The following is a 25,993-nucleotide window of genomic DNA, read 5'->3' as shown; positions in this document are numbered from 1 at the left end:
TGATCATGCATGAGAATGTGACCGGTCAGAGTTAGGTGGATATCATTTTACGTCCATTTGTCATCCCATTTGCTCAGTGTGTAGGTCAGAACTTGGGAGTTCTGGGATGACAACACAAGTCTTCTCACGTCTTCTGTGTTGCAGTCGACTGTCTGAGATGGCAAGGTGTTAAAACATTGCCCTTGCCAGTCAAATGTCCAGACATGTCATCAATTGGACACAATTTGGATGTTCTGAGGGAAAGGTCCCCACTGATGTTCCTTGTCCATTCTGTGAGGGTAGGGAAATGTCTCCACTGATGTCCCTTGACCATTGTGTTAGGGTAGGGAAAGGTCTTCACTGATGTCCCTTGACCATTGTGTTAGGGTAGGGAAAGGTCTTCACTGATGTCCCTTGACCATTGTGTTAGGGTAGGGAAAGGTCTCCACTGATGTCCCTTGACCATTATGTTCGGGTAGGGAAAGGTCTTCACTGATGTCCCTTGCCCATGATGTTAGGGTAGGGAAAGGTCTCCACTGATGTCCCTTGACCATTATGTTAGGGTAGGGAAAGGTCTTCACTGATGTCCCTTGACCATTGTGTTAGGGTAGGGAAAGGTCTTCACTGATGTCCCTTCACCATTGTGTTAGGGTAGGGAAAGGTCTTCACTGATGTCCCTTGACCATTATGTTAGGGTAGGGAAAGGTCTTCACTGATGTCCCTTGACCATTGTGTTAGGGTAGGGAAAGGTCTTAACTGATGTCCCTTGTCCATTATTAACGGGATCGGGTGGTCAGGCTCGGTGACTTGGTTGATGCATGTCATCGGTCCCAATTGCGTGGATCGATGCTCATGTTGTCAATCACTGGATTGTCTGGTCCAGACTCGATTATTTACAGACCGCCGTAATATAGCTGGAATATTGCTGAGTGCGGCATTAAACAACAAACCAAACCAAAAACCCAAACCGTGTCAATTATGTTAGGGTAGGGAAATGTCTCCACTGATGTCCCTTGACCATTGTGTTAGGGTAGGGAAAGGTCTTCACTGATGTCCCTTGACCATTATGTTAGGGTAGGGAAAGGTCTTCACTGATGTCCCTTGACCATTATGTTAGGGTAGGGAAAGGTCTCCGCTGATGTCCCTTGACCATTGTGTTAGGGTAGGGAAAGGTCTTCACTGATGTCCCTTGACCATTATGTTAGGGTAGGGAAAGGTCTCCACTGATGTCCCTTGTCCATTGTGTGAGGGTAGGGAAAGGTTTCCACTGATGTCCCTTGACCATTATGTTAGGGTAGGGAAAGGTCTTCACTGATGTCCCTTGTCCATTGAATGAGGGTAGGGAAAGGTCTCCACTGATGTCCCTTGACCATTGTGTTAGGGTAGGGAAAGGTCTTCACTGATGTCCCTTGACCATTATGTTAGGGTAGGGAAAGGTCTCCACTGATGTCCCTTGTCCATTGTGTGAGGGTAGGGAAAGGTTTCCACTGATGTCCCTTGACGATTGTGTTACGGTAGGGAAAGGTCTCCACTGATGTCCCTTGACCATGCCAAATGTTCCATGCCAAAACAGGACAAGAACAGTATTCAGGTGACCTTCCTTACAGAAAATACCTTCTTAGGCTAAGAAATGACAATATGACAACTTCAGAGCAGATCTAAACACTTCGTTTATGTTAGTTTTTGGCACAAACCCATTGCAGATAAAACTACAGTATCAAAATCCATATTTCAACAGAGATAAAATAGAGTGGTACATGGGTAAGACGGCTGACACTTTCTCATTTCTCATTTCATCTGTCTGAAAATGTTTTGATGAGATTTTAATTCTAATTTTATGTTTATGTGTATTTACACCTCTGGCTCTAACATTTTCGGACATATGTAAACACAGTTATCAAAAGCAAAGGTCACAGTTGTAGATATGCCAACCAATGTTGGCAAGGTGATCAGTCATGGCATTCCTGAGTATCTTTAAACATGACAAGGCAGCAAAACACTCCTCTGAAAATGGTACTTGATAAAGACTACAGCTGTCTCGTTTCTACATAAACCAGCTATGTGTAGAGTTACACATACATCAGCCACATCATTTGTCAGTTTGCCACCACTCCTAGACCTTCACCAAAGCTGCCACAGTGTGTCTTCTCCTTCATGGGAGCTGTCACGTGTATGATTGTACATGCCTGGGTGGTCACTCACTTTTCCCTGTGGTCAGCTCCCACAGCCTGGGATATGTTGGAGTAGCCATCAGACCTGCAACAGCACACTGTGACTTACACATCTACGAGCACATACAGTACTCTGTAGTTATGAGAATAGATATAGGGAACACTACAAATAGGAGTAATTTCTACCCATAAGAAGGTACTAGAGATTATTAATTGGTACTAGAGCTAGCATTACAGAACTTTGGCTGAGATGAAAAATGGCACATGCTTGCATACACAAATGACTGTTCTTGTGTTCCATTTGGTGGCTGTTATTTTATTAAATTAGTATTACTGCTATATGTATTGGATTATCATCTATGTCACTAACCACAAGGGAAAGTGACACAGTAAAGTTATCGTAGATCGGTCATCACTTAATCATTTGAGTGAAGCATGACAGCAATAGAAGAGCATGAAGCCCTTGTCTCCCAGTGACAGTAAGGAGGGCATACTTACTGCAGGAGTTCCTGGAGCTCCCTCTTGATGCGGCTGACAACAGGAGGCCCCTGGTAGACCAGGGCTGTGTACAGCTGCACCAGACTCGCGCCAGCACGGATCTTCTCATAGGCATCTACACCAGAGCTTATCCCGCCAACACCGATGATAGGAATCTTACCTGGGATTGAATTTAAAAAGACAGATCATGCAAAACATATTTCATAATCACATTCCATACATAATTGCTTCTGGTGAATGAATGGGAGATAACAAACTTCGTCAATGAAAACATAAACTCTGTGATAAAACATTGCTGGACATGATGATTTACAATTTCAATTGTATTTACTGTATGCTAGACATTCTTTTATATGCAGACATTAACATTACCATGTGTCTTGTAAAATAAGCTGGAAATAGCAAACAGCTGAATAAACATTTTCAACCAAATCTACCAGCAATTCAGTTAAAAAATACCCAATAACATTACTGAAAAGTATTTTAAAGGCAATGTTCCAAAGAAATTCTATCTGTAACAATTATTTTACCAGGTTTGAAATTTTCTAAGAGCTTGTTTTTACAGCTTTCACTAAATATATTTCAAATAGAAATAATCATAACCATAGAATTTGGTATATTGTTGTATATTTTTCATGTATTATTTCACCATGTGAGGCTTCCTGTGGGCTTGCTACTTTGACCATGAACACATTATGTTGACAAATAATAGACAACAATAAATATGACTTTTCCCAAGTCAAAGTATGGCATATGGATATATGTAAAATATGGTTCATATCACTAAGGCTAGATTCAGTGTCAACAGCATAACATCGATTTGCTGAAAATAATAGTTTGTAAATTTGTTCGATAGGCCAATCAGTTCACACATGATTTCACCGAAATTAATCTAAAAAATATTGAATGAAATCTTGAATACTATTTATAAATATATTACAAACATAAGTCTAGATATACTATGAATACTTCCATAACCAGAGAGTTTTAATAATAACAGGACAAACTTTCATACTTCAGTATGGATTTGGTGACATGCTATATTCATATACTACCGAATAAAACTATGATTGTACTTTGGACATACTGAGATAGGGCACTGTAAAACAGGTGTGTAGGATCTCCTATCACACACATCTTACAACAACCAAATCACCATGATGCACGTGTATGTGTGCAGGCCCTCTTGTGTGTGCAGGGCAGGGACCTCACATTCACATATGCAACTGACAGTCTGTGACTTCAGCAACTAGTCAGAAGCCAGAGTCTTGTAGAATTCTGTTTGGTCCAGTAAGCTCAGAAATATTAATCCATACAAAAACACAACAATCGACTGAAATAATGCTGAGAGCCAAATTGAGGGCAGTAGAGGGTAGCTGCCTTAAAAGTTATTGGCACAGACACAAACCTGTGAAAACCTCGAGAACAGGATCTAGATGAAAAAATTGCAATGGCAAATTACTGGGGCAATAGAAGATGGGGTGTCCTAATCACAAATTATTGGGGTAATAGAAGGTGGGGTGTTCTAATCACAAATTACTGGGGCAATAGAAGGTGGGGTGTCCTAATCACAAATTACTGGGGAAATAGAAGGTGGGGTGTCATAATCACAAATTAATTGGGCAATAGAAGGTGGAGTGTCCTAATCACAAATTACTGGGGCAATAGAAGATGGGGTGTCCTAATCACTAATTACTGGGGCAAAAGAAGGTGGGTTGTCCTAATCACAAATTACTGGGGCAATAGAAGGTGGGGTGTCCTAATCACAAATTACTTGGGCAATAGAAGGTGGGGTGTCCTAATCACAAATTACTGGGGCAATAGAAGGTGGGGTGTCCTAATCATAAGATACTGGGGCAATAGAAGGTGGGGGTGTCCTAATCACAAATAACTGGGGCAATAGAAGGAGGGGTGTCATAATCACAATTACTGGGGCAACAGAATGTGGGGTCCTAATCACAAATTACCGGCGCAATAGAAGAAGGGGTGTCATAATCACAAATTAATGGGGCAACAGAAGGTTGGGTGTCCTAATCACAAATTAATGGGGCAATAGAAGATGGCGTGTCCTAATCACAAATTACTGGGGCAACAGAAGGTTGGGTGTCCTAATCACAAATTACTGGGACAATAGAAAATGGTGTGTCCTAATCACAAATTAATATGCCAACAGAAGGTTGGGTGTCCTAATTACAAATAACTGGGGCAATAGATGGAGGGGTGTCCTAATCACAAATTACTGGGGCAACAGAAGGTGGGGTGTCCTATTCATAAAGTAATGGGGCAACAGAAGGTGGGGTGTCATAATCACAAATTAATATGCCAACAGAAGGTGGGGTGTCCTAATCACAAATTAATGGGGCAACAGAAGGTGGGGTGTCCTAATCATAAATTACTTAGGCAATAGAAGATGAGGTGTCCTAATCACAAATTACTGGGGCAATAGAAGGTGGGGTATCCTAATCAAAAATTACTGGGGCAATAGAAGATGGGGTGTCATAATCACAAATTACTGGGGCAATAGAAGGTGGGGTGTCCTAATCACAAATTACTAGGGCAATAGAAGGAGGGGTGTCCTAATCACAAATTACTGGGGCAATAGAAGGTGGGGTCCTAATCACAAATTACCGGGGCAATAGAGGGTGGGGTGTCATAATCACAAATTAATAGAGCAAAAGAAGGTTGGGTGTCCTAATCACAAATTACTGGGGCAATAGAAGGTGGGGTGTCCTCATAACAAATTGATTGGGCAATAGAAGGTTGAGTGTCCTAATCACAAATCACTGGGGCAATGGAACGTGGGGTGTCCTAATCACAAATGACTGGGGCAACAGAAGGTTGGGTGTCCTAATCACAAATTAATGGGGCAATAGAAGGTGGGGTGTCCTCATAACAAATTGATTGGGCAATAGAAGGTGGGGTGTCCTAATCACAAATCACTGGGGCAATGGAACGTGGGGTGTTCTAATCACAAATTACTGGGGCAACAGAAGGTTGGGTGTCCTAATCACAAATTAATGGGGCAATAGAAGCTGGGGTGTCCTAATCACACATTACTGGGGCAATAGAAGGTGGGGTGTCATAATCACACATTATTGGGGCAATAGAAGCTGGGGTGTCATAATCACAAATTAATGGGGCAATAGAAGCTGGGGTGTCATAATCACAAATTAATGGGGCAATGGAAGCTGGGGTGTCATAATCACCAATTACTGGGTAATAGAAGGTGGGGTGTCCTAATCACAAATTACTGGGTAATAGAAGTTGGGGGTGTCATAATCACCAATTACTGGGTAATAGAAGGTGGGGTGTCCTAATCAAAAATTACTGGGGCAATAGAAGGTGGGGGTGTCCTAATCACAAATTACAGGGGAATAGAAGGTGGGGTGTCCTAATCACAAATTACAGGGGCAATAGAAGGTGGGGGTGTCATAATCACAAATTACCGGGGCAATAGAAGGTGGGGTGCCCTAATCACAAATCACTGGGGCAATAGAAGCTGGGGTGTCATAATCACAAATTACAGGGGAATAGAAGGTGGGGTTTCCTAATCACAAATTACTTGGGCAATAGAAGGTGGGGGTGTCATAATCACAAATTAATGGGGCAATAGGAGGTGGGGTGCCCTAAACACAAATTACTTGGGCAATTGAAGCTGGGGTGTCATAATCACAAATTACTGGGTAATAGAAGGTGGGGTGTCATAATCACAAATTACTGGGGCAATAGAAGGTGGGGATGTCATAATCACAAATTACAGGGGAATAGAAGGTGGGGTGCCCTAATCACAAATTACTGGGGCAATAGAAGCTTGGGTGTCCTAATCACAAATTACTAGGGCAATAGAAGGTGGGGGTGTCCTAATCACAAATTACCGGGGCAATAGAAGGTGGGGGTGTCCTAATCACAAATTACTTGGGCAATAGAAGGTTGGGTGTCCTAATCACAAATTACTGGGGCAATAGAAGCTGGGGTGTCCTAATCACACATTACTGGGGCAATAGAAGGTGGGGTGTCCTAATCACAAATTACTGGGGCAAAAGAAGCTGGGGTGTCATAATCACAAATTACTGGGGCAATAGAAGGTGGGGGTGTCCTCATCACCAATTACTGGGTAATAGAAGTTGGGGTGTCCTTATCACAAATTACTGGGGCAATAGAAGGTTGGGGTGTCCTAATCACAAATTACAGGGGAATAGAAGGTGGGGTGTCCTAAACACAAATTACTGGGGCAATAGAAGGTGGGGGTGTTATAATCACAAATTAACGGGGCAATAGAAGGTGGGGTGCCCTAATCACAAATTACTTGGGCAATAGAAGATGGGGTGTCATAATCACAAATTACAGGGGAATAGAAGGTGGGGTGCCCTAATCACAAATTACTGGGGAATAGAAGGTGGGGTGTCCTAATCACAAATTACAGGGGCAATAGAAGGTGGGGGTGTTATAATCACAAATTAACGGGGCAATAGAAGGCGGGGGTGTCCTAATCACCAATTACTGGGTAATAGAAGATGGGGTGTCCTAATCACAAATTACTGGGGCAATAGAAGGTGGGGGTGTCCTAATCACAAATTACAGGGGAATAGAAGGTGGGGTGTCCTAATCACAAATTACAGGGGCAATAGAAGGTGGGGGTGTAAAATCACAAATTACCGGGGCAATAGAAGTGGGGTGCCCTAATCACAAATTACTTGGGCAATAGAAGCTGGGGTGTCATAATCACAAATTACAGGGGATTAGAAGGTGGGGTGCCCTAATCACAAATTACCGGGGCAATAGAAGGTGGGGTGCCCTAAACACAAATTACTGGGGCAATAGAAGTTGGGGTGTCATAATCACAAATTACTGGGTAATAGAAGGTGGGGTGTCCTAATCACAAATTACTGGGGCAATAGAAGGTGGGGGTGTCATAATCACAAATTACTGGGGCAAAAGAAGCTGGGGTGTCATAATCACAAATTAATGTGGCAATAGAAGGTGGGGGTGTCATAATCACAAATTACCGGGGCAATAGAAGGTGGGGTGCCCTAAACACAAATTACAGGGGAATAGAAGGTGGGGTGTCATAATCACAAATTACTGGGGCAATAGAAGGTTGGGGTGTCATAATCACAAATTAATGGGGCAATAGAAGGTGGGGGTGTCCTTATCACAAATAACTTGGGCAATAGAAGGTGGGGTGTCATAATAACAAATTACTGGGGCAATAGAAGGTGGGGGTGTCCTTATCACAAATAACTTGGGCAATAGAAGGTGGGGTGTCCTAATAACAAATTACTGGGGCAATAGAAGCTGGGGTGTCCTAATCACACATTACTGGGGCAATAGAAGGTGGGGAGTCCTTATCACAAATTGCTAGGGCAATAGAAGCTAGGGTGTCATAATCACAAATTACTTGGGCAATAGAAGGTGGGGTGTCCTAATCACTGATAACTGGCGCAATAGAAGGTTTGGGGTGTCCTAATCACAAATTGCTGGGGCAATAGAAGGTGGGGTGTCATAATCACAAATTAATTGGGCAATAGAAGGTGGAGTGTCCTAATCACAAATGACTGGGGCAACAGAAGGTTGGGTGTCCTAATCACAAATTAATGGGGCAATAGAAGGTGGGGTGTCCTCATAACAAATTGATTGGGCAATAGAAGGTTGAGTGTCCTAATCACAAATCACTGGGGCAATGGAACGTGGGGTGTCCTAATCACAAATGACTGGGGCAACAGAAGGTTGGGTGTCCTAATCACAAATTAATGGGGCAATAGAAGGTGGGGTGTCCTCATAACAAATTGATTGGGCAATAGAAGGTGGGGTGTCCTAATCACAAATCACTGGGGCAATGGAACGTGGGGTGTCCTAATCACAAATTACTGGGGCAACAGAAGGTTGGGTGTCCTAATCACAAATTAATGGGGCAATAGAAGCTGGGGTGTCCTAATCACACATTACTGGGGCAATAGAAGGTGGGGTGTCATAATCACAAATTACCGGGGCAAAAGAAGCTGGGATGTCATAATCACACATTATTGGGGCAATAGAAGCTGGGGTGTCATAATCACAAATTAATGGGGCAATAGAAGCTGGGGTGTCATAATCACAAATTAATGGGGCAATGGAAGCTGGGGTGTCATAATCACAAATTAATGGAGCAATAGAAGGTGGGGGTGTCATAATCACCAATTACTGGGTAATAGAAGGTGGGGTGTCCTAATCAAAAATTACTGGGGCAATAGAAGGTGGGGGTGTCCTAATCACAAATTACAGGGGAATAGAAGGTGGGGTTTCCTAATCACAAATTACTTGGGCAATAGAAGGTGGGGGTGTCATAATTACAAATTAATGGGGCAATAGGAGGTGGGGTGCCCTAAACACAAATTACAGGGGCAATTGAAGCTGGGGTGTCATAATCACAAATTACTGGGTAATAGAAGGTGGGGTGTCATAATCACAAATTACTGGGGCAATAGAAGGTGGGGATGTCATAATCACAAATTACAGGGGAATTGAAGGTGGGGTGCCCTAATCACAAATTACTGGGGCAATAGAAGCTTGGGTGTCCTAATCACAAATTACTAGGGCAATAGAAGGTGGGGGTGTCCTAATCACAAATTACCGGGGCAATAGAAGGTGGGGGTGTCCTAATCACAAATTACTTGGGCAATAGAAGGTTGGGTGTCCTAATCACAAATTACTTGGGCAATAGAAGCTGGGGTGTCCTAATCACACATTACTGGGGCAATAGAAGGTGGGGTGTCATAATCACAAATTACTGGGGCAAAAGAAGCTGGGGTGTCATAATCACAAATTACTGGGGCAATAGAAGGTGGGGGTGTCCTCATCACCAATTACTGGGTAATAGGAGTTGGGGTGTCCTAATCACAAATTACTGGGGCAATAGAAGGTTTGGGTGTCCTAATCACAAATTACAGGGGAATAGAAGGTGGGGTGTACTAATCACAAATTACAGGGGCAATAGAAGGTGGGGGTGTTATAATCACAAATTAACGGGGCAATAGAAGGTGGGGTGCCCTAATCACAAATTACTTGGGCAATAGAAGATGGGGTGTCATAATCACAAATTACAGGGGAATAGAAGGTGGGGTGCCCTAATCACAAATTACTGGGGAATAGAAGGTGGGGTGTCCTAATCACAAATTACAGGGGCAATAGAAGGTGGGGGTGTTATAATCACAAATTAACGGGGCAATAGAAGGCGGGGGTGTCCTAATCACCAATTACTGGGTAATAGAAGATGGGGTGTCCTAATCACAAATTACTGGGGCAATAGAAGGTGGGGGTGTCCTAATCACAAATTACAGGGGAATAGAAGGTGGGGTGTCCTAATCACAAATTACAGGGGCAATAGAAGGTGGGGGTGTAAAATCACAAATTACCGGGGCAATAGAAGGTGGGGTGCCCTAATCACAAATTACTTGGGCAATAGAAGCTGGGGTGTCATAATCACAAATTACAGGGGAATAGAAGGTGGGGTGCCCTAATCACAAATTACCGGGGCAATAGAAGGTGGGGTGCCCTAAACACAAATTACTAGGGCAATAGAAGTTGGGGTGTCATAATCACAAATTACTGGGTAATAGAAGGTGGGGTGTCCTAATCACAAATTACTGGGGCAATAGAAGGTGGGGGTGTCATAATCACAAATTACTGGGGCAAAAGAAGCTGGGGTGTCATAATCACAAATTAATGTGGCAATAGAAGGTGGGGGTGTCATAATCACAAATTACCGGGGCAATAGAAGGTGGGGTGCCCTAAACACAAATTACAGGGGAATAGAAGGTGGGGTGTCATAATCACAAATTACTGGGGTAATAGAAGGTTGGGGTGTCATAATCACAAATTAATGGGGCAATAGAAGGTGGGGGTGTCCTTATCACAAATAACTTGGGCAATAGAAGGTGGGGTGTCATAATAACAAATTACTGGGGCAATAGAAGCTGGGGTGTCCTAATCACACATTACTGGGGCAATAGAAGGTGGGGAGTCCTTATCACAAATTGCTAGGGCAATAGAAGCTAGGGTGTCATAATCACAAATTACTTGGGCAATAGAAGGTGGGGTGTCCTAATCACTGATAACTGGCGCAATAGAAGGTTTGGGGTGTCCTAATCACAAATTGCTGGGGCAATAGAAGGTGGGGTGTCATAATCACAAATTAATTGGGCAATAGAAGGTGGAGTGTCCTAATCACAAATTACTGGGGCAATAGAAGATGGGGTGTCCTAATCACTAATTACTGGGGCAATAGGAGGTGGGTTGTCCTAATCACAAATTACTGGGGCAATAGAAGGTGGGGTGTCCTAATCACAAATTACTTGGGCAATAGAAGGTGGGGTGTCCTAATCACAAATTACTGGGGCAATAGAAGGTGGGGTGTCCTAATCATAAGATACTGGGGCAATAGAAGGTGGGGGTGTCCTAATCACAAATAACTGGGGCAATAGAAGGAGGGGTGTCATAATCACAATTACTGGGGCAACAGAATGTGGGGTCCTAATCACAAATTACCGGCGCAATAGAAGAAGGGGTGTCATAATCACAAATTAATGGGGCAACAGAAGGTTTGGTGTCCTAATCACAAATTACTGGGTAATAGAAGTTGGGGTGTCCTAATCACAAATTACTGGGGCAATAGACATGATAGAAGGTGGGGGTGTCCTAATCACAAATTACAGGTGAATAGAAGGTGGGGTGTCCTAATCACAAATTACTGGGGCAATAGAAGGTGGGGGTGTCATAATCACAAATTACCGGGGCAATAGAAGGTGGGATGCCCTAATCACAAATTACTGGGGCAATAGAACCTGGGGTGTCATAATCACAAATTACAGGGGAATAGAAGGTTGGGTGTCCTAATCACAAATTACTGGGGCAATAGAAGCTGGGGTGTCATAATCACAAATTACTGGGGAAATAGAAGGTGGGGGTGTCATAATCACAAATTACTAGGGCAATAGAAGATGGGGGTGTCCTAATCACAAATTACCGGGGCAATAGAAGGTGGGGTGTCCTAATCACAAATTGCCTTAATGCATGGTAAGTCCAATCATGTCATTTTGCGCCACTCGAACTGGTATCGTCAAACCAGGCCTAAAATCATGTTACTGCAACAGACTGATTTTCTTTTTAGATTAATTGCCCTATGCTACCAATTGAGATTTGCCATAAAGAGTTGTACCATGACAGAAAGATGAATTTCAACATTAACAGTTAACAAGTATTTGTCACAGAAGTGACAAAATGTCCCCCGCCTGTATATACACCATAGTACCAAATATGAAGACAATCCAGCAATTAGTTCTTGAGATATCGCAGCAACACCGTTTTCCAACTACAAAAGCAGATTTGCCTGCTGTGACCTTGAAAATGGGGTCAAGGTCACCAAAACCGACTGGTGTCTGCGGTGTCTGTATATACACCATAGTTCCAAATATGAAGACAATCATGCGATTAGTTCTTGAGATATCGCGGCAACACCGTTTTCCAACTCCAAAAGCAGATTTACCTGCTTTGACCTTGAAAATGGGGTCAAGGTCACCAAAACCGACTGGTGTCTGCGAAGTCTGTATATACACCATAGTTCCAAATATGAAAACAATCCAGTGTTTAGTTCTTGAGATATCGCGGCAACACCGTTTTCAAACTCCAAAAGCAGATTTGCCTGCTTTGACCTTGAAAATGAGGTCAAGGTCACCAAAACCGACTGGTGTCTGCGGAGTCTGTATATACACCATAGTTCCAAATATGAAGACAATCCAGTGTTTAGTTCTTGAGATATCGCGGCAACAAACAGGTGGGACGTACAGACGGACGGTCGTGAATACTATATCCCCCGCTTCGCGCTTTCGCGCGGCGGGGGACAATAACAGACTATCAAGGCCACCCAAATGTGAGATGTCCTTCGAAGGCTGTGTCTGTTCCCCATAGGCACCAACGATTAATGTTGGCCAGGTCACACCAGTGTCGAGCAGTGGGAAACTGGCTTGACACAATGTTTACAGATGAATCAGGGATCTGCCTGCTATACACAGATGGCAGGAAAAGTTGGTATCGAACAGGTGAGTGGTATGCACAACCTACGATCCTTGACCATGACATTTATGGGGGTGGTAGTCTAATGTTGTAGGGTGGGATCATATGCAACAGGAGAAATGATCTGATTATCCTGAATGGTAAACTTGACAGGCCAGCGACATGTTTCCAAATCTTATGTCTTGTACCTTTTGCACGGATTGTCAGCTCACATTGATACCTATTACCTATGGAAAGTAGGTGTAGGGGCTTTAGACTGGCTTGCCAAATTACCAGGCATGTCCCCCATAGAACATCTGTGGAATGTTTTACTTCTTAGAAAGCTTTGTTCTCTTTATTAGGTGGTTGTAGTGACCAGAGAAATGAGGAATTTTTTTAACAATGCTTTGCATATCACTGTGATATCATAGACAACACAATCAAATGACATCACTTATCTCTGTTACTGAAGCTGGCTACCTGCACTTTTTACACTCAAGACACTGGATGATAAATAGAATCTCAGGCTTGTGCCTATTGGAATCAAATATATCAACACTCGTCAATGACATGTCTCTGACTGTGGCAGTGGACAGACAAGTGTACCTTGTGTAGTCTGTACATGTCTCTGACTGTGGAAGTGGACAGACAAGTGTACCTTGTGTAGTCTGTACATGTCTCTGACTGTGGCAGGGGACAGACAAGTGTACCTTGTGTAGTCTGTACATGTCTCTGACTGTGGCAGGGGACAGACAAGTGTACCTTGGGTTAGTCTGTACATGTCTCTGACTGTGGCAGTGGACAGACAAGTGTACCTTGCGTTTGTCTGTACATGTCTCTGACTGTGGCAGGGGACAGACAAGTGTACTTTGGGTTAGTCTGTACATGTCTCTGACTGTGGCAGTGGACAGACAAGTGTACCTTGTGTAGTCTGTACATGTCTCTGACTGTGGAAGTGGACAGACAAGTGTACCTTGTGTAGTCTGTACATGTCTCTGACTGTGGCAGGGGACAGACAAGTGTACCTTGTGTAGTCTGTACATGTCTCTGACTGTGGCAGGGGACAGACAAGTGTACCTTGGGTTAGTCTGTACATGTCTCTGACTGTGGCAGTGGACAGACAAGTGTACCTTGCGTTTGTCTGTACATGTCTCTGACTGTGGCAGGGGACAGACAAGTGTACTTTGGGTTAGTCTGTACATGTCTCTGACTGTGGCAGTGGACAGACAAGTGTATCTTGGGTTAGTCTGTACATGTCTCTGACTGTGGCAGGGGACAGACAAGTGTATCTTGGGTTAGTCTGTACATGTCTCTGACTGTGGCAGTGGACAGACAAGTGTACCTTGTGTAGTCTGTACATGTCTCTGACTGTGGCAGGGGACAGACAAGTGTACCTTGTGTAGTCTGTACATGTCTCTGACTGTGGCAGTGGACAGACAAGTGTACCTTGCGTTTGTCTGTACATGTCTCTGACTGTGGCAGGGGACAGACAAGTGTACCTTGTGTAGTCTGTACATGTCTCTGACTGTGGCAGGGGACAGACAAGTGTACCTTGGGTTAGTCTGTACATGTCTCTGACTGTGGCAGTGGACAGACAAGTGTACCTTGCGTTTGTCTGTACATGTCTCTGACTGTGGCAGGGGACAGACAAGTGTACCTTGGGTTAGTCTGTACATGTCTCTGACTGTGGCAGTGGACAGACAAGTGTATCTTGGGTTAGTCTGTACATGTCTCTGACTGTGGCAGTGGACAGACAAGTGTACCTTGCGTTTGTCTGTACATGTCTCTGACTGTGGCAGGGGACAGACAAGTGTACTTTGGGTTAGTCTGTACATGTCTCTGACTGTGGCAGTGGACAGACAAGTGTATCTTGGGTTAGTCTGTACATGTCTCTGACTGTGGCAGTGGACAGACAAGTGTACCTTGGGTAAGTCTGTACATGTCTCTGACTGTGACAGTGGACAGACAAGTGTACCTTGGGTTAGTCTGTACATGTCTCTGACTGTGGCAGGGGACAGACAAGTGTACCTTGTGTAGTCTGTACATGTCTCTGACTGTGGCAGTGGACAGACAAGTGTACCTTGGGTTAGTCTGTACATGTCTCTGACTGTGGCAGGGGACAGACAAGTGTACCTTGGGTTAGTCTGTACATGTCTCTGACTGTGGCAGGGGACAGACAAGTGTACCTTGTGTAGTCTGTACATGTCTCTGACTGTGGCAGTGGACAGACAAGTGTACTTTGGGTTAGTCTGTACATGTCTCTGACTGTGGCAGGGGACAGACAAGTGTACCTTGGGTTAGTCTGTACATGTCTCTGACTGTGGCAGTGGACAGACAAGTGTACCTTGGGTTAGTCTGTACATGTCTCTGACTGTGGCAGTGGACAGACAAGTGTACCTTGGGTTAGTCTGTACATGTCTCTGACTGTGGCAGTGGACAGACAAGTGTACCTTGTGTAGTCTGTACATGTCTCTGACTGTGGCAGGGGACAGACAAGTGTACTTTGGGTTAGTCTGTACATGTCTCTGACTGTGGCAGTGGACAGACAAGTGTACCTTGGGTTAGTCTGTACATGTCTCTGACTGTGGCAGTGGACAGACAAGTGTACTTTGGGTTAGTCTGTACATGTCTCTGACTGTGGCAGTGGACAGACAAGTGTACCTTGGGTTAGTCTGTACATGTCTCTGACTGTGGCAGTGGACAGACAAGTGTACTTTGGGTTAGTCTGTACATGTCTCTGACTGTGGCAGGGGACAGACAAGTGTACCTTATGTAGTCTGTACATGTCTCTGACTGTGGCAGTGGACAGACAAGTGTACCTTGTGTAGTCTGTACATGTCTCTGACTGTGGCAGGGGACAGACAAGTGTACCTTGCATTTGTCTGTACATGTCTCTGACTGTGGCAGGGGACAGACAAGTGTACCTTGGGTTAGTCTGTACATGTCTCTGACTGTGGCAGTGGACAGACAAGTGTACCTTGGGTTAGTCTGTACATGTCTCTGACTGTGGCAGTGGACAGACAAGTGTACCTTGGGTTAGTCTGTACATGTCTCTGACTGTGGCAGTGGACAGACAAGTGTACCTTGTGTAGTCTGTACTTGTCTCTGACTGTGGCAGGGGACAGACAAGTGTACTTTGGGTTAGTCTGTACATGTCTCTGACTGTGGCAGTGGACAGACAAGTGTACCTTGGGTTAGTCTGTACATGTCTCTGACTGTGGCAGTGGACAGACAAGTGTACCTTGGGTTAGTCTGTACATGTCTCTGACTGTGGCAGTGGACAGACAAGTGTACCTTGGGTTAGTCTGTACATGTCTCTGACTGTGGCAGTGGACAGACAAGTGTACCTTTGGTTAGTCTGTACATGTCTCTGACTGTGGCAGTGGACAGACAAGTGTACCTTGTGTAGTCTGTACATGTCTCTGACTGTGGCAGTGGACAGACAAGTGTACCTTGGGTTAGTCTGTACATGTCTCTGACTGTGGCAGTGGACAGACAAGTGTACTTTGGGTTAGTCTGTACATGTCTCTGACTGTGGCAGTGGACAGACAAGTGTACCTTGGGTTAGTCTGTACATGTCTCTGACTGTGGCAGTGGACAGACAAGTGTACTTTGGGTTAGTCTGTACATGTCTCTGACTGTGGCAGTGGACAGACAAGTGTATTTGGGTTTGTCTGTACATGTCTCTGACTGTGGCAGTGGACAGACAAGTGTACCTTGGGTTAGTCTGTACATGTCTCTGACTGTGGCAGTGGACAGACAAGTGTACCTTGGGTTAGTCTGTACATGTCTCTGACTGTGGCAGTGGACAGACAAGTGTACTTTGGGTTAGTCTGTACATGTCTCTGACTGTGGCAGTGGACAGACAAGTGTACCTTGGGTTTGTCTGTACATGTCTCTGACTGTGGCAGTGGACAGACAAGTGTACCTTGGGTTAGTCTGTACATGTCTCTGACTGTGGCAGTGGACAGACAAGTGTACCTTGGGTTAGTCTGTACATGTCTCTGACTGTGGCAGTGGACAGACAAGTGTACCTTGCGTTTGTCTGTACATGTCTCTGACTGTGGCAGGGGACAGACAAGTGTACTTTGGGTTAGTCTGTACATGTCTCTGACTGTGGCAGTGGACAGACAAGTGTAACTTGGGTTAGTCTGTACATGTCTCTGACTGTGGCAGGGGACAGACAAGTGTATCTTGGGTTAGTCTGTACATGTCTCTGACTGTGGCAGTGGACAGACAAGTGTACCTTGTGTAGTCTGTACATGTCTCTGACTGTGGCAGGGGACAGACAAGTGTACCTTGTGTAGTCTGTACATGTCTCTGACTGTGGCAGTGGACAGACAAGTGTACCTTGCGTTTGTCTGTACATGTCTCTGACTGTGGCAGGGGACAGACAAGTGTACCTTGTGTAGTCTGTACATGTCTCTGACTGTGGCAGGGGACAGACAAGTGTACCTTGGGTTAGTCTGTACATGTCTCTGACTGTGGCAGTGGACAGACAAGTGTACCTTGCGTTTGTCTGTACATGTCTCTGACTGTGGCAGGGGACAGACAAGTGTACCTTGGGTTAGTCTGTACATGTCTCTGACTGTGGCAGTGGACAGACAAGTGTATCTTGGGTTAGTCTGTACATGTCTCTGACTGTGGCAGTGGACAGACAAGTGTATCTTGGGTTAGTCTGTACATGTCTCTGACTGTGGCAGTGGACAGACAAGTGTACCTTGGGTAAGTCTGTACATGTCTCTGACTGTGGCAGTGGACAGACAAGTGTACCTTGGGTTAGTCTGTACATGTCTCTGACTGTGGCAGGGGACAGACAAGTGTACCTTGTGTAGTCTGTACATGTCTCTGACTGTGGCAGTGGACAGACAAGTGTACCTTGCGTTTGTCTGTACATGTCTCTGACTGTGGCAGTGGACAGACAAGTGTACCTTGGGTTAGTCTGTACATGTCTCTGACTGTGGCAGGGGACAGACAAGTGTACCTTGGGTTAGTCTGTACATGTCTCTGACTGTGGCAGGGGACAGACAAGTGTACCTTGTGTAGTCTGTACATGTCTCTGACTGTGGCAGTGGACAGACAAGTGTACTTTGGGTTAGTCTGTACATGTCTCTGACTGTGGCAGGGGACAGACAAGTGTACCTTGGGTTAGTCTGTACATGTCTCTGACTGTGGCAGTGGACAGACAAGTGTACCTTGGGTTAGTCTGTACATGTCTCTGACTGTGGCAGTGGACAGACAAGTGTACCTTGGGTTAGTCTGTACATGTCTCTGACTGTGGCAGTGGACAGACAAGTGTACCTTGTGTAGTCTGTACATGTCTCTGACTGTGGCAGTGGACAGACAAGTGTACCTTGCGTTTGTCTGTACATGTCTCTGACTGTGGCAGGGGACAGACAAGTGTACCTTGGGTTAGTCTGTACATGTCTCTGACTGTGGCAGTGGACAGACAAGTGTATCTTGGGTTAGTCTGTACATGTCTCTGACTGTGGCAGTGGACAGACAAGTGTATCTTGGGTTAGTCTGTACATGTCTCTGACTGTGGCAGTGGACAGACAAGTGTACCTTGGGTAAGTCTGTACATGTCTCTGACTGTGGCAGTGGACAGACAAGTGTACCTTGGGTTAGTCTGTACATGTCTCTGACTGTGGCAGGGGACAGACAAGTGTACCTTGTGTAGTCTGTACATGTCTCTGACTGTGGCAGTGGACAGACAAGTGTACCTTGCGTTTGTCTGTACATGTCTCTGACTGTGGCAGTGGACAGACAAGTGTACCTTGGGTTAGTCTGTACATGTCTCTGACTGTGGCAGGGGACAGACAAGTGTACCTTGGGTTAGTCTGTACATGTCTCTGACTGTGGCAGGGGACAGACAAGTGTACCTTGTGTAGTCTGTACATGTCTCTGACTGTGGCAGTGGACAGACAAGTGTACTTTGGGTTAGTCTGTACATGTCTCTGACTGTGGCAGTGGACAGACAAGTGTACCTTGGGTTAGTCTGTACATGTCTCTGACTGTGGCAGTGGACAGACAAGTGTACCTTGGGTTAGTCTGTACATGTCTCTGACTGTGGCAGTGGACAGACAAGTGTACCTTGGGTTAGTCTGTACATGTCTCTGACTGTGGCAGTGGACAGACAAGTGTACCTTGTGTAGTCTGTACATGTCTCTGACTGTGGCAGGGGACAGACAAGTGTACTTTGGGTTAGTCTGTACATGTCTCTGACTGTGGCAGTGGACAGACAAGTGTACCTTGGGTTAGTCTGTACATGTCTCTGACTGTGGCAGTGGACAGACAAGTGTACCTTGGGTTAGTCTGTACATGTCTCTGACTGTGGCAGTGGACAGACAAGTGTACCTTGGGTTAGTCTGTACATGTCTCTGACTGTGGCAGTGGACAGACAAGTGTACTTTGGGTTAGTCTGTACATGTCTCTGACTGTGGCAGGGGACAGACAAGTGTACCTTATGTAGTCTGTACATGTCTCTGACTGTGGCAGTGGACAGACAAGTGTTCCTTGTGTAGTCTGTACATGTCTCTGACTGTGGCAGGGGACAGACAAGTGTACCTTGCGTTTGTCTGTACATGTCTCTGACTGTGGCAGGGGACAGACAAGTGTACCTTGGGTTAGTCTGTACATGTCTCTGACTGTGGCAGTGGACAGACAAGTGTACCTTGGGTTAGTCTGTACATGTCTCTGACTGTGGCAGTGGACAGACAAGTGTACCTTGGGTTAGTCTGTACATGTCTCTGACTGTGGCAGTGGACAGACAAGTGTACCTTAGGTTAGTCTGTACATGTCTCTGACTGTGGCAGTGGACAGACAAGTGTACCTTGGGTTAGTCTGTACATGTCTCTGACTGTGGCAGTGGACAGACAAGTGTACCTTGTGTAGTCTGTACATGTCTCTGACTGTGGCAGGGGACAGACAAGTGTACCTTGGGTTAGTCTGTACATGTCTCTGACTGTGGCAGTGGACAGACAAGTGTACTTTGGGTTAGTCTGTACATGTCTCTGACTGTGGCAGTGGACAGACAAGTATACTTTGGGTTAGTCTGTACATGTCTCTGACTGTGGCAGTGGACAGACAAGTGTATTTGGGTTTGTCTGTACATGTCTCTGACTGTGGCAGTGGACAGACAAGTGTACCTTGGGTTAGTCTGTACATGTCTCTGACTGTGGCAGTGGACAGACAAGTGTACTTTGGGTTAGTCTGTACATGTCTCTGACTGTGGCAGTGGACAGACAAGTGTACTTTGGGTTAGTCTGTACATGTCTCTGACTGTGGCAGTGGACAGACAAGTGTACCTTGGGTTTGTCTGTACATGTCTCTGACTGTGGCAGTGGACAGACAAGTGTACCTTGGGTTAGTCTGTACATGTCTCTGACTGGCAGTGGACAGACAAGTGTACCTTGGGTTAGTCTGTACATGTCTCTGACTGTGGCAGTGGACAGACAAGTGTACCTTGGGTTAGTCTGTACATGTCTCTGACTGTGGCAGTGGACAGACAAGTGTACCTTGGGTTAGTCTGTACATGTCTCTGACTGTGGCAGTGGACAGACAAGTGTATCTTGGGTTAGTCTGTACATGTCTCTGACTGTGGCAGGGGACAGACAAGTGTACCTTGGGTTAGTCTGTACATGTCTCTGACTGTGGCAGTGGACAGACAAGTGTACCTTGGGTTAGTCTGTACATGTCTTTGACTGTGGCAGTGGACAGACAAGTGTACCTTGGGTTAGTCTGTACATGTCTCTGACTGTGGCAGTGGACAGACAAGTGTACCTTGGGTAAGTCTGTACATGTCTCTGACTGTGGCAGTGGAAAGACAAGTGTACCTTGGGTTATTCTGTACATGTCTCTGACTGTGGCAGGGGACAGACAAGTGTACCTTGTGTAGTCTGTACATGTCTCTGACTGTGGCAGTGGACAGACAAGTGTACCTTGGGTTATTCTGTACATGTCTCTGACTGTGGCAGTGGACAGACAAGTGTACCTTGGGTTAGTCTGTACATGTCTCTGACTGTGGCAGGGGACAGACAAGTGTACCTTGTGTAGTCTGTACATGTCTCTGACTGTGGCAGTGGACAGACAAGTGTACCTTGGGTTAGTCTGTACATGTCTCTGACTGTGGCAGTGGACAGACAAGTGTATCTTGGGTTAGTCTGTACATGTCTCTGACTGTGGCAGGGGACAGACAAGTGTACCTTGGGTTAGTCTGTACATGTCTCTGACTGTGGCAGTGGACAGACAAGTGTACCTTGGGTTAGTCTGTACATGTCTCTGACTGTGGCAGTGGACAGACAAGTGTACCTTGGGTTAGTCTGTACATGTCTCTGACTGTGGCAGTGGAGAGACAAGTGTACCTTGGGTAAGTCTGTACATGTCTCTGACTGTGGCAGTGGACAGACAAGTGTACCTTGGGTTAGTCTGTACATGTCTCTGACTGTGGCAGGGGACAGACAAGTGTATCTTGGGTTAGTCTGTACATGTCTCTGACTGTGGCAGTGGACAGACAAGTGTACCTTGGGTTAGTCTGTACATGTCTCTGACTGTGGCAGTGGACAGACAAGTGTACCTTGGGTTAGTCTGTACATGTCTCTGACTGTGGCAGTTGACAGACAAGTGTACCTTGGGTTAGTCTGTACATGTCTCTGACTGTGGCAGTTGACAGACAAGTGTATCTTGGGTTAGTCTGTACATGTCTCTGACTGTGGCAGTGGATAGACAAGTGTACCTTGGGTTAGTCTGTACATGTCTCTGACTGTGGCAGTGGACAGACAAGTGTATCTTGGGTTAGTCTGTACATGTCTCTGACTGTGGCAGTGGATAGACAAGTGTACCTTGGGTTAGTCTGTACATGTCTCTGACTGTGGCAGTGGACAGACAAGTGTACCTTGTGTAGTCTGTACATGTCTCTGACTGTGGCAGGGGACAGACAAGTGTACCTTGGGTTAGTCTGTACATGTCTCTGACTGTGGCAGTGGACAGACAAGTGTACCTTGGGTTAGTCTGTACATGTCTCTGACTGTGGCAGTGGACAGACAAGTGTACTTTGGGTTAGTCTGTACATGTCTCTGACTGTGGCAGGGGACAGACAAGTGTACCTTATGTAGTCTGTACATGTCTCTGACTGTGGCAGTGGACAGACAAGTGTACCTTGTGTAGTCTGTACATGTCTCTGACTGTGGCAGGGGACAGACAAGTGTACCTTGCGTTTGTCTGTACATGTCTCTGACTGTGGCAGGGGACAGACAAGTGTACCTTGGGTTAGTCTGTACATGTCTCTGACTGTGGCAGTGGACAGACAAGTGTACCTTGGGTTAGTCTGTACATGTCTCTGACTGTGGCAGTGGACAGACAAGTGTACCTTGGGTTAGTCTGTACATGTCTCTGACTGTGGCAGTGGACAGACAAGTGTACCTTGTGTAGTCTGTACTTGTCTCTGACTGTGGCAGGGGACAGACAAGTGTACCTTGGGTTAGTCTGTACATGTCTCTGACTGTGGCAGTGGACAGACAAGTGTACCTTGGGTTAGTCTGTACATGTCTCTGACTGTGGCAGTGGACAGACAAGTGTACCTTGGGTTAGTCTGTACATGTCTCTGACTGTGGCAGTGGAGAGACAAGTGTACCTTGGGTTAGTCTGTACATGTCTCTGACTGTGGCAGTGGACAGACAAGTGTACCTTGGGTTAGTCTGTACATGTCTCTGACTGTGGCAGTGGACAGACAAGTGTACCTTGTGTAGTCTGTACATGTCTCTGACTGTGGCAGTGGACAGACAAGTGTACCTTGGGTTAGTCTGTACATGTCTCTGACTGTGGCAGTGGACAGACAAGTGTACTTTGGGTTAGTCTGTACATGTCTCTGACTGTGGCAGTGGACAGACAAGTGTACCTTGGGTTAGTCTGTACATGTCTCTGACTGTGGCAGTGGACAGACAAGTGTACTTTGGGTTAGTCTGTACATGTCTCTGACTGTGGCAGTGGACAGACAAGTGTATTTGGGTTTGTCTGTACATGTCTCTGACTGTGGCAGTGGACAGACAAGTGTACCTTGGGTAAGTCTGTACATGTCTCTAACTGTGGCAGGGGACAGACAAGTGTACCTTGGGTTAGTCTGTACATGTCTCTGACTGTGGCAGTGGACAGACAAGTGTATCTTGGGTTAGTCTGTACATGTCTCTAACTGTGGCAGGGGACAGACAAGTGTACCTTGTGTAGTCTGTACATGTCTCTGACTGTGGCAGTGGACAGACAAGTGTACCTTGGGTTAGTCTGTACATGTCTCTGACTGTGGCAGTGGACAGACAAGTGTACCTTGGGTTAGTCTGTACATGTCTTTGACTGTGGCAGTGGACAGACAAGTGTACCTTGGGTTAGTCTGTACATGTCTCTGACTGTGGCAGGGGACAGACAAGTGTACCTTGGGTTAGTCTGTACATGTCTCTGACTGTGGCAGTGGACAGGCAAGTGTACCTTGTGTAGTCTGTACATGTCTCTGACTGTGGCAGGGGACAGACAAGCGTACCTTGTGTAGTCTGTACATGTCTCTGACTGTGGCAGGGGACAGACAAGTGTATCTTGTGTAGTCTGTACATGTCTCTGACTGTGGCAGGGGACAGACAAGTGTACCTTGGGTTAGTCTGTACATGTCTCTGACTGTGGCAGTTGACAGGGTTTTCAGGGGCTCTCCACTCAATCCACCTATCTCAGCCTTGTCATCACTCATAAGACTTGGGGGACGGGACACAGTTGTGTTTGTTACAATCAGACCATCAACACCACACTGTGAAAAAACAAAAATGGGTTTTTCAGATTAAAAACGATGTTTTATTGGTCTGTTTTCAGTCGTACAAATGGGTATCTCATACCTTTAGTCGCACGTTAAAAGGAAGCCAGAAGCTGGAATGTAAACAATAAACTTGTTTCCGTCCGGTTGCGCACGCACCTCCCTATGATATGTCACAAATCTCGAAGAATAAGCCATCAAGCAGGACTGGACTGGATTACTTCCCAGTGGGGATGGCTGGGTGGGAACGTACGACTGAAAACAGACCAATAAAACATCGTTTTTAATCTGAAAAACCCATGTTTTAGTCTGTTTTCAGTCGTACAAATGGGTAGAATTCGACGGAACACTGGAAGGAGGGTCGGGGAAGTAATCAGGAAGTGACCTCTTTCACGTCGAATGTACCAAGTTCCTCACCCCTGTAGTGACAATAGAACATTCGACCAGATGCACGGACGAGACAAATTGTTTATAGAACGCACAGCATGGTTAATGCTCATAGACACACAACTAACTATCGATGCGACAGGACAACTGCACGGGTCAGTTGAACTGCGATCGAAGTGGTCGACGTATAGTTTAGTTACAGAGCAACACGCAGTATACAAGGTAACTAAAACAGCATGTGTAATGCTCTTCGACCCACAAGTAAGTATCGATGCGACAGGACAACTGCACACGTCAGTTGAATTGCGATCGAAGTGTGGTCGGCTTATAATGTAGTTACAGAACGACTCGTCGTATCCAAGGTAACGAAAAATAGCATGGTTAATGCTCTTCGACACACAACTAATTATCGATGCGACAAGACAACTGCACACGTCAGTTGAATTGCGATCGAAGTGTGGTCGGCGCATAATTTAGGTACAGAGCAACTCGCGGTATACAAGGTAACTAAAAAATACGAGCAGTACTATAAAGTATGGGAAGACGATGCATACACCGAATAACCATAATAAAACAGCCGAAGTACTGCATGCAACAAAAAAACAGAAGAATGCGTACATTCACCAACAGTTTTTATTGTAACCTGCGAAGAGATCTACTTGAGGCAACCAGAGTTGATCTGTCAGCGGATGAAAAACTGTCGGGTGGATCATCCACCCCGTGGGAGACGGCCTTGATGGTCTCGACAGGGCGTCGACTATCACATTCTTGGCCCCCGGGATGAGACGGGCGCGTACGCCCATGTCTAAGGGTCCTCACTTCTGCCCCTGCTGGCTCTGTCCCCCCCTGGGATACTTGGAAAAGGAGACCTGGCGACCTTTTCTGTCCGCATCACTCTCGCGGGACGGCTGTCGAGGCGTGTCCCTACGAAAGGCCTGTTGCACATTCTCGTTTCTATAACGGCGTCGTGGGGCGTTCGAAACCAGTGGCCACCTGGACATGTTGTGTGAAGCCGAATTGATGATGTCACGCTCGGCTTCCTTGGAATACTTGTCCAGAACATCGTTGGTACGACCGTCAAACAACTGTTGCGATGACCACGGGGCCCGTTAGAGAGTCCTGCCATGACGATCAGGTAGGTCAGTGCAGACGATGTAACCATGACGACGTGCCGTAGTAATCTGGCCCGATACACATCGGGACTGGGCGAGGACGTCCAAGATCCACCGTTGCATACAGGTGAGGATTGATGGCACCGTCCTTTCGTCCTCGTCGAGGGGGTCTTTCTCCTCAAAGTACACTGAGAGGGCCTCGATCGCTGTCGACAGCATAGCAAGCGGTTGTAGCTGGTGACGAACAGCAGTGTCCATGGATTCCAAATGCCTGTCTTCTACTAGAATCTTGGAGGGCGCTGGTGTCTTGAAGAGTAGCCCCCAATCCAAGTCCCTACTCATGGGTGACGAAAACGGCATGCCATAGATCGGGTAACTAGATCGACCAGGCGGCTTGTTGAAACTCTGTCCCGGTAGAGCAGAGGCAAAGTTCTGGTCCATATCGTGAGCCATGGCTCTGAAGACATCGGGAGGTGAAAACTGAAGAGACTGTGGCGTATCTCCGACTTTAAAGCCAGCACGCGTCGGTTTGTCGGCATCATTTGATAACTCAGGCAGAAAGTTAGATAGCCAAGCAAACAACTCAATGTATTTGGGAGGCCTAGGCTGTCGTCACAATCCATCGTGTACTGGTCCATGGTCCATGGACCTCCGACGTAGTCGAATCCTTCTTGGTCGACGCCGTCGAGGCGAGTACCGCCGCCGTGATCTGGGCTATCAAAGTCGGGTCGATAGGAAAGTGAGACGAGGGTGTCGATCGGTTATCAGCTCTATGATGCTGATCTCCAAAAAACACCCTTCGAGAGCGTCGCACTTCCCCGTGGGGGCGAGGGCTATGATCTCTTACTGTAGAAGTACTACGATCCCCATCGTAATTATCGTCCGAAACGAACTCACGACGTCCACAAAGGCGACGAACGTCCTCGTGTCGTTTACTGTCTCTCGACAGGGCCCTCGACCTGTCTTCCTGTGAACGGGAACGACTTCTAGAGAGGGATCTGTGTTCACTGTCGACCCGCACGACATTCCTA

At 46.0% G+C, this 25,993-nt stretch overlaps 1 protein-coding gene across 3 annotated transcripts in view; it reads right to left on the bottom strand.

Annotated features, from left to right (window-relative positions):
* Positions 1-1,629: 1,629 nt before the first annotated feature.
* LOC124120788 (dihydroorotate dehydrogenase (quinone), mitochondrial-like) overlaps positions 1,630-25,993 on the bottom strand; it is a 46,543-nt gene continuing 22,179 nt past the window's right edge. For all 3 annotated transcript variants that reach the window (XM_046483649.2, XM_046483648.2, XM_046483650.2), the window contains 3 exons: positions 23,307-23,460; positions 2,649-2,808; positions 1,630-2,235 (listed from right to left, as the gene is read on the bottom strand). In XM_046483649.2, coding sequence (XP_046339605.2) covers positions 2,178-2,235; positions 2,649-2,808; positions 23,307-23,460 — 372 coding nt within the window. In that variant the 3' untranslated portion in view covers positions 1,630-2,177. The remainder of the gene's footprint in view (positions 2,236-2,648; positions 2,809-23,306; positions 23,461-25,993) is intronic.

The sequence above is a fragment of the Haliotis rufescens genome, unplaced genomic scaffold (assembly GCF_023055435.1).
Source record: "Haliotis rufescens isolate VD_foot unplaced genomic scaffold, xgHalRufe1.0.p SCAF_19, whole genome shotgun sequence".
Classification (NCBI taxonomy): Eukaryota; Metazoa; Mollusca; class Gastropoda; order Lepetellida; family Haliotidae; genus Haliotis; species Haliotis rufescens.
The sequence above is the reverse complement of the archived record's forward strand: the minus strand, read 5'-3'. Positions and strand labels throughout refer to the sequence as shown.